Here is a 9,680-nt window from a genome sequence, read left to right on the forward strand (position 1 = left end):
GAAGTGAAAAGAAAACCACAGTTCTGGTGACTTGAAATGTTGAGGACAGGATCTAAATGTATTTTCAAAAAGTACCAGCAAACACAAAACGAAAAAGCAATGCACACTCCCAGGTGGCTTGAACCTCACCCCACCCAAACTTCACTGATGTCCGGTCATCAGAGAAAAGGAGGGGATGATCCCAAGGGGGGCACACGGAGGAGGGAATATGCCTCTTCTTCCCCAGTCTCTCCCCCTTGCTTGCACACACACCCTCTCACCTGATCTGCACCTGCTAACACTTCCCAGGTGCATGGAAGCTCATACTGTAATCAAAGCTCTTCATAGAGTAGATTCCACCTTAAATAATAAACCCTAAAACCAACAGTTATCAACTGAACCCACATTCTCTTGGCCCTATTTTAGGATTCCAGGGGTGGCTTCCCAATGCACCAACTTCTGAGATTTTCTTCCCCATCACTCTTTTCTTCCAGCCTCTCTGGAATTCACTGCACTTTTGAAAGTAAAGGACATTCTGTGGAGTGAAAAAAGTACCCCTTGAATATGTCTTGGAGAAGTTTGGGTTTCCATGACTTCATGCAAAATAAAACATAATCTGCTCGGCCTCATAACACAAGCAGCAGCCCATAATGCTGTCCCCAGACGGTCCCCACTTACCAGCTGCTTAAACACACCGTGGCCTGAAGCATCCATGGCTGGGAAAAGCAAGGAAGTGCCGTTGGCTGTTGGTCTCTGCAAGCAGGCTGATTTCCCTCCAACCCAGCCTAAGTTATTTTGGGCTTCAGTCAATGGACTGATTCTAATTTCTATTTGTTTGAAAATGATCTGATAACAGAGTTGTGTGATTTTTAAACCAAGACAACTGGTTGTCCTCAGACCAAGCCCAGAGCTGGGTATATATATATATATTTTTTTTTCTTCTGATCTCACATGGCTTGAATACCGTCATGCTAAGACATGACAAACCAGCAGCTAGGTCCCCAGCCGCAGGTGCAGATCGAGTTCCAGCAAGGCCCTCTTCTCCTTTGCTGCGCTCCACAGCTCACCTGCTGTTTCTCCTAAGTCATACCAAATAACTTTTGGGCAGAAACAATTAGTTATCATCAATCTCTCCATCTATTTTCTGCGACACACTGAGTTTTCAAAGGGTTCACAAATTACAGGTGGATATGTAGATGTTGACAAGTACATATTTGTAAGACGAACGCAAGATCATACCAGGAAGAAACAAGATACCACATTAATCTCTCTATTCAACAGTATTGTTACGTAAGAAACTGAGATGGAAAAGATGCCTTTCTTGTTGGCTTTATTGAGGAAAATCTGGCATTAACTGAAGGCACTTTTTACATGTACTGGGCTAACCTTTGCTGCTGATTTATTTGTTCAGTGAGTGAGAATTCTACTTAGAAAATACAAGGATATGGGATAAATTCATCCATTAAGCAAACCTGTCATTCACAAGGCAGATCTGGGTATTAATGCACGTAGCCTTCTCTACTGAGACAATGGCACTTAATCTAGCCACCGAAAGAGCCAGTGTGTATTTTATGAGCCTTGGGGTGATTAGGGATTGTCCCTGGTGTCTGAGTTACGTGAGTATAGCAACCACTTTGTAGGTTCCTTTCTACTGAAACCAGCAAATCTTAATAGCAAGCAAAAGTCTGCACATTAGCTAATATTTACCAAGGCATTCTTAGCAGCCGGACAAGGCGAGTGGATTACATTATTGGTGCTTCTTCTTTGGCACTCTGGCATTCCTGTTCTGTAAATAGTCCATCTGCAGAAGGCAGCCTTGGCACACTTTCCCAGTACTGAGTACGCGCTTGTTCTGTAGGATTCCCAAGGCCAGAGGAGTTCTTCCTGCTCTCAAGGAGCCCTCCATCTAAAGGAGCAAGGAGCTAAGGAGATTGGCAACTACGACCCAGCATGGTCTGTATGATGCCTAAAGGAGCAGCTCTTCCACAAGATCCCATCATTAATGTACACATAAATATACCCATTTACACAAACATCACAAATACACAAACATCGATGCACACAGACACATATGTGTTATGTGCACACTATTTTGTTCATGTGTCATAGCACTGATGCCACCATGTGTGCTGGCTGTTGTGCACGACACCGGGACAGCAGTGGGTGACCAAAGGAACATAGTCCTTGTCATTCTTCAGCAACCAATCAATTAGGAAAGAAGAGGGACAGATATGGCATTTGACCTAGCTGTTCAGACGCTGGTGAGGAAAACCACATTCCACATTGGGGTACATGTGTTCAAAGCCTGGCTCCAGCTCCCAATTACAGTTTCCTGCCACTGTAGATTCTGGGAGACAGACAGTGATGATAGTTCAAGTAACTGGGTGCCAGTCACCCATGTGGAAGACCTGGATTGAGTTCCCAGTTCTCAGCTCTGTCCAGTCCAGTCCCAATCACTGCAGGCATTTGGGAGGTAAATCAGCAGATAGGAGCACTGCCCCCCTCCCCAGCCATAAACAAACTAAAAAAAGTCTTTAAAAAAACTAAGATGCAGATGTGCCATGATAGGAAACGGTGGGAGCAGTCAGAGAGCATCTGTCTGAGAGACACAGAGGCCAAAACCTGATGCCGAGTTGGGGACACACACAGTAGAAATACTATACAAAGTTTTGAATGCTGATAAATACATTAATCAATGCACACACAACAGTGAAGAGTCTGTGGTCACATTCCTCAGCAGCCAGTGGCTCCCCGCCAGTAGAGATAATGTGTAAGATAATGCCTGCGCGTGTAGTAAGGCCATACTGCATGTCATCGTGTCTGTGACCCAGGCAGGTGCACAATCAACAAGGAAGAGTTAGGAGAAGGTCCAGGGGTCAGCGCTGTGGCGCAGAGGGTTAAAGCCCCAGCCTGCAGTACGGCATCCCATCGTCCGAGTCCTGGCTGCTCCACTTCCAATCCAGTTCTCTGCTATGACCTGGGAAAGCAGTGGAGGATGGCCCAAGTCCTTGGGCTCCTGCATCCACATGGGAGACCTGGAGGAAGCTCCTGCTTCTTGGCTTCGGATCGGCTCAGCTCCGGCAGTTGTGGTCATTTGGGGAGTGAATCAATGGAATGGAAGACCTCTCTCTGGCTCTACCTCTTTCTGTAGCTTTTTAAAAAATCTTCTTAAAATCTTTTTAAAGAGAGAGAGAGAGAGAGAGAGAGAGAAGAGCCAGGCAAACAAATAAAGCAGTGTTAGGGGGCTTGGGAGAGACACTGGGCTACAAAGACAAGCAAGGGCCATATCACTCCACATGCTCCACAGCCTTTGGAGACATTTTGTTGCAGACTTAAAGGGGAGACTGGTATGGAAAACACGCATCGAGCTGTGTTTCAGGGACACCTCATTATCATTCTAAATCAGTCTGAAGTCTCTTTCCTTCAAGTTCTGAAAAATAAGCTTATTGTCGTCCTGAACCTCATTTCACCATACAAGTCCATGCTTTGTTTGGACGCAACCCACTTCAATCAAACCTTCTTCAGTTTAAATGGGCCACCAACAGTTGGTACCCATTGCTGATATTTGAGGAGCCTTAACTAAGTCCAGAGCCTGTTCTTTTGCAGGCATCCACGTGCAAGCTAGCAGGGACAGACAGACAGACTTCCCGTCCCCTGCTCCACTCCACAAATGTCCACACCGGCTGAGGGGCTGACACTGGGACCCATGTGGGTCTCCCATGTTGAGTGACAGGAACCCGATTAGTCTGCATGAGCAGGAAGTCGGCACAGGGAGTAGAGCTGGGACTTGAACCCAAGCACCGTGATGTGGGACAGCAGCGTCTTAACCATCAGGCTGAATACCCACCCCTGCACTTCGGAAGTCTTTACGCGCTCACCACGCTGCCTCTTCCCGAGCTCAGCAGTCCCTGTATCAGACAGAGGAGCAAGCAGGCCTTGCTTGCATTGTCCCCACGTTAGAATTCTAACAGCTAATATTTCTTTATACATAAAAAATAAAACCACTGACTATGCTCCGCCTTTTTGTGAGACCTCTCTCAGCTCCTGTGTAGCCTCAGTTAACTTCAGGAAATGTGGAGAATCAAGAATTTTATGTGTGAGGTAGGAAATATAAGCTATGTGGCCTGAAAGCAGAAGCCAAATGATTTTTCTCCAGTCCCCCGACAAGTGTACTGGAGAAAAAAATTCAACCTTCCAAGAAAATTTACTATTTTGTTTCAGGCCAAGAGTCAATTGCATCAACAAAGATTTCTTAAGGACTTTCCAATAGCAATTCATTGAATGGCATTGCAGCGGGCATGGTCTCTGCCTCCTTCTTCTTTTTTTTTTAATCTTTTTTTTTTCTATTTGACAAGTAGAGTCATAGACAGTGAGGGAGAGACAGAGAGAAAGGTCCTCCCTCCGCTGGTTCACTCCCCAAACGGCCGCCACGGCCAGCGCCATGCCAATCCAAAGCCAGGTGTTTCTTCCTGGTCTCCCATGCGGGTGCAGGGCCCAAGCACTTGGGCCATCCTCCACTGCCCTCCCGGGCCACAGCAGAGAGCTGGACTGGAAGAGGAGCAACTGGGACTAGAACCAGCGCCCATATGGGATGCCGGCACCGCAGGTGGAGGATGAACCAAGTGAGCCACGGCGCCAGCCCAGGTCTCTGCCTTCTTAATGTAATTCAATGAACATTCTGTTTATTGAACATCTACTCTGTACCAGGTGCTATGCTGAAAACAAACTAGGTGACAGTCCCTGTTCAAGTTGTTTCCTGGTAAATGATTTAATAACTGCAGTGCGGCAGGTTTGCTACCCTGAAAAGATTAAGGCTGTGAGTCAAACTTGCACTCCTCAGTCTACCTTTACTAAAGAGCTAGAAAAACAAATCGCACTTCCTGTTTTTTATGAAAATCAGCTCGAGCTATCGAACCCAGCTATTAACAACCCAGCTGGATCTGCAAAGCTTCAGAGCTCTGAGGGGCAGCTCCTGGACTACCCCTACCAGGACCAGAAATCAGAGTGGATGCAGGGAGACATTTCCCTGTCGCTTGATAATGCCAGCGGCTTATCTTGATGCCGTTAGCTTTATCAGACAGCCCACGTGGGGTCAGCACGGGCTCTGTTGAGATAGAACTTGGCAAGGCTGCTGGAAACATTTCTCTCCTGGCTTCATGGACACATAAAAAGGCATCTGAGTTTAAGCCTCTTCTGGGCTGGTTTTGCAGGAAGGTCCCAGGTTTCCTTGTCCCGGTGTGCTTGTAGCCAGGATGGGAATACAGCACAGGTTCCTCAAGCACCTGGCCGCTTCTAGAGCAAAGAGCGTGGAACTAGTGTTGAGGATTCGCAAGGTCTGACCATGCTGGTGATGTCAGAGGAGCGCATGTCCTGTGGGCATCTCTGGGGCCAGCCGGCCAGCGTGCACTTCTCTGAATAACTTGGAGTATTCTGCATGGCGGCACTCAGAAAAGGTAGGCAACCCGGGCTGAGAATGCTCCCAGAGCAGGTAACAACCAGCGGTGTCATGGCAGAGCGCAAGGGGTTCCAGCTTGGGTAAGCATGGACGTGGACTTGAACCCCAGGTGTTATTTCATGGCCAAGTAACCTAAGCAAAGCTATTTAGTGAAATGACTACAATTAACATACAGCCAAAAGGTGACATGTGATTTAGATGCAGTGGTACATGTAACATTCCTGGGACATACAATGATGCCATAATTAGTAGTGATGGGTGTCTATGGGTGTCTCTGAATCACCTACTTCAGCAAGTGCGGCACCTTAACCAGGCAGCTGTCACTGACCCAGGCCTCTTTGGGTCTATGAGCAAAGCTCCGTGGGCTCCACTGGAGGAAAATGCTTCCTGGGGAAGTGACAAAGGTTGTGACAACACCGCATGTCTGAGAACTGTGCTGGCTTCACAGTCTGACATCTTCATGTGGGACAGAACATGCGCAAGATGCAAACAGCTTTTTATAATGGACTGGGGTCAAGTCAGGGCACAGCCTTATCTTGCAGAGATGGAGATGGGATGGAGGGAGAGCATGATCCTTGGCAAGGCTGAACAGAGGTGTGGCGGCCACAGGCACTACCCAAAGCCTGCTCGGTGCCACTGCCCTACGCGTGCGTCCTCTGACCACAGAGAAGCAGCCGTGGCATCTGCGAGCTGGCCTCGTGCTCACAGGGGGACCTTGGCGTTGTTCTGCTGAATACAATTTCGCACCACAACAGCATCAGACAGGACCACTCTGATCGTGGATGGATCAAGATGAAAACAAGGGCAAACTCTTGTCTGAATGCAGACAAAAGCAAGTGCACGGTCTAAACCACCAAACGGCCAAATGGCCTGACCCCGGCTAGGAAGAGTGACTGCTGCTTCCTTACCAGTAACTTCCTTAGCCTCATGCCAGCCCTCTCTCCTTCTAGAAGGTACAACTTATTCACACAGAGAATTACCTCTACTTGCCGACAACACTTAATTCAGAACAAAGTAGTCCTTTCCTGGATGGTCCCTATGGCCCCTAAACAAGCGCAAATCTGATTCCGGTCCCCCTAACACCCTTCCAGTGAGACTGCCCGTGGCTTCCCGCAGTGTGTGTTCTCCTGAGTTACAAAAAGCCAACTTGCTCCAGTAGAGGGGCGTTCCTGGTGCTGCCTGGTGGCATGGCAGACAGCAAGTGGAGCTGGGAGGGACGAAAGCCATTTTACAAGACTATTGGTGAGCACCAACAGCCTTCACAGCTTCAGAAGTCACCAAGTGGAGCTCACACAAACATAGACTGCGCATCTGTGTCCTGGAGGGAGGGGTAAGGAAATAAACAAATACGAAGAGCCAGTAATAGGAGTTAAAGCTTTGAAGTTCAGGCTCTACATTCTGTCTAGCTACCTTGTTTATCAGGATCATTGGTCATCCTGAGCTAAGTACAGCTCACCACAAAGACCTGTACTTCGTGACTCCTCATCGGAAGCTTTGGGAACTGTGATGTTCCGTTAGCACAGCCAACTTAGGAGGTAGCAACGCTAGACCCTGGCAAGGTGTCCACAGCTCTTACAAATCTCTGGTGGCAGCGTATATCCGATTTGAAGTCAGAAGCCAAGGCTTTGAATGCTGATTTATTCCGTGTGTGTTTTCAAGAGTGTCACCTGCCATTCTTCATATCTGTTTCTTAAGACATTTTGGAAATGCCAGCATGCTCAGCCATGCAAAGAGGAACCAAAGGGGGCACTTCATCTCCACCTGGCTCTGAGCTTTGAACAGAGAGCGAGAGAACAGCACATACCAAGGGGCTGTGAGGAGTGGTGACAGCGGAGCAAGAGTCCGAGGAGACAGAAGAAACTCACAGCCACACAGCTGGGTACTTAGCTCCCAATCCAGAGACTGCTCTAACTCTTCCATATTCCAGGGGTTATCGAACTTTTCCAAAGAAAAGCATTGCTTTTGCGGGTGCAAATGGATTGAGCCACGAGTTAACAGGGTAAAGCAAGGCAAAAACACAGTGCAAATGAGCTAAGTGAAAGACCAGGGCTGGGGGAATCTCTGGAAAAGTCTATGTTGGTCACCAGGACCTCCTTGCCCTGCAGCCAGCCCCAGGAGAGACCCACTGCCGCATTCTGTGTGAACAGCGCCCCCTAGTGCACAATGAGGCCGTGCCCGTCCGCAGTAGCGACGTTCTAGGGCCCAGAAAGTCTGGCGTTGGCCGGGCACAAGTGTGAAATCTCTGACACGCATTAATATAATGAAATATCTTAAGAACTATAGAAAGTAAGGAACCGAGGCTCAGAAAAGGTAAGCTACTACCCCAAGGTCACAAAGCAGAATTCAAAACAGCAAAGAATTTAAACCTGCCTGCCGGAGACGTTTTCGCTTTTCTTTTCTTTTTTTTTTTTAAATAAGCCGTTTATTTTGGAATAGTTTAAATTCACAAAACAAAAATTGTGAAGTAGTGTGCATAGTTTCCACACAGTCCACACTCTACATCTCACGCCACTGATATATTTGGTGGCTTGCTTGTAAGCCCTGGGGTGAACTCAAAATAGTTGGTACACACTGTAGCGGGCAGGCAAACGTTTATTCAGCATCTACTTATTATGCACCAGGAATGGTAGTTTTTTTTTTCATACAATTCCTTGCATCGTGTAAGAAAGCACATCGCAGCGTAAGAGCTGGCAAGGATCAGAGCTTTTTTAGACACTGAGCCTAGCAGGACAGGAAGACAAGGAAGAGGATGCGGGTCCAAGGAAGGGAGGGGCCCAAGAGAGAGGGTGCAGGGCACACTGGATTGGGTCCCAGCACGTGTGTCGGAGAAGACCACAGGCCCTGATGTCACAAGAAGCCTTGAATGAATGCATGAATGCCAGGGGAGTTCAGAGAGGGTGGTGATGCTAAGGGAATTAAGAGGCAACTGTGGAAGCAGCTGCAGATATGGTGCTGTCCAGCACGGTGCTTGCCATGGAAACTGACAGGTGGCCCTGGCTGCGCCATTCGTGGACAACAGCCTCAAGTCGTGGGAATATCTTCCATGTGCAGAGATGGCTCTAGATCTCTGCGGGGTGCAGTCACTGCATCTGTTAGATCCAAGACTGTTTTGATGGCGATGGCTAGTGTGGGGAGATGAGGACCACCCCTGCCCAGTGGAGAATAAGAACCTGTCGGGGATGTGAGCCAAGCCCTGTGCACCCACAGCTGGGTGGCCTTAGAGGCAGAGCTGAGATCACACTGAAGTGGCAGACCGGGCGCACAGAGAGAAGGCACACACCGGAGGCCCATCCCCGCTTGTACTGCTGTGGAAACCTTTGCCTCCCTGAGCCCGTCTCTTGTACTGGTTACCCAGCTGAGAACACCTGGCACTCTCCTCTCTCCTCTCTCCTCCTCCCAGCTGACTGCTCAGCCCCAGCACCAGCGTCATTGGTGAGACACTCAGATGTCAGATTCTCAAAGAAAAAGGAGTTTCCTGGCCACCCCATTGGAAGCAGGATCCCTCCCCTCACAGCATTGCGTTATGTTCTTTGCTTTGCATTTGCAATGTGAATGGTAATTTAGCTTAGATATTTACTTATGAGCTGATCTGGGGCAGTGACCCCCAACTGTGTCTTCCACTCGTGTGCCCCCAGCCAGCCTACCCCAGAGCTGGGCAGAGAGCAGAGGCTTAATAAATATTTGTCAAGGAAATAAACTGGGAATGACTCAAAGTGCTTGTTTTTCAAAGGGGAGGTGTGGAGTGGGCAGTGTCAGCCCCGCACCACCCTCTGGGGACTCTGTTTCTGCAGGCTCTGGACAGGGCAGACAATGGGGTTGCATGAGATTTGCCTGTGTGGTTTCTCATAGCCAATCACTTAGCGGACCTTCTTGCAGCCTGCGGGGTTCAATGGCTTGCTTACTAAGACGTTAAGGTGAAAAATCCGTCCACATGCCTCTGTCCGAAGAGGTGCAGGAGCTGTTTAAAACTTCATGTAGGCGTGAGCCTCGTGGTGGGGAGCAGGACCTGCTGGCTTTGGGATTCCAGGGGTTGGGCTCAGATTTTCCCACGTTGTCTCTGTCGGGACCCAGGATTGGGGTGAGGACACAGTACGGAAGGCACCTAGTGAAATACAACAAACTCAGTTACTCTCTGGAGGGAGAGAACACGGCCCCATAGAATCCACAGGGACATTTTAAAAATATATTTAGTCTATTTATATGAAAGGCAGAGTAAGAGAAAGGTGGTGGTGGTGGGGAGATCTTC

General features: G+C 48.5%; 1 protein-coding gene across 4 annotated transcripts in view; it reads right to left on the reverse strand.

The window, feature by feature from the left end:
• Positions 1-9,680, reverse strand: part of KCNJ1 (potassium inwardly rectifying channel subfamily J member 1) — a 32,261-nt gene that overhangs the window by 3,890 nt on the left and 18,691 nt on the right. The window contains exon 2 of one of the 4 annotated variants that reach the window (XM_070065451.2): positions 9,370-9,536. The exons of 1 other annotated variant lie outside the window; for it this stretch is intronic. Coding sequence is in view for 1 of the 3 variants with exons in the window: in XM_089314138.1 (XP_089170264.1) it covers positions 658-693 (36 nt within the window). In the remaining 2 variants the exon portion in view is untranslated. 2 more of the 4 variants (XM_008259307.5, XM_089314138.1) reach the window with 2 other exon arrangements.

This window comes from Oryctolagus cuniculus, chromosome 1 (assembly GCF_051225735.1).
Source record: "Oryctolagus cuniculus isolate XC-2025 breed Fujian yellow rabbit chromosome 1, ASM5122573v1, whole genome shotgun sequence".
Classification (NCBI taxonomy): Eukaryota; Metazoa; Chordata; class Mammalia; order Lagomorpha; family Leporidae; genus Oryctolagus; species Oryctolagus cuniculus.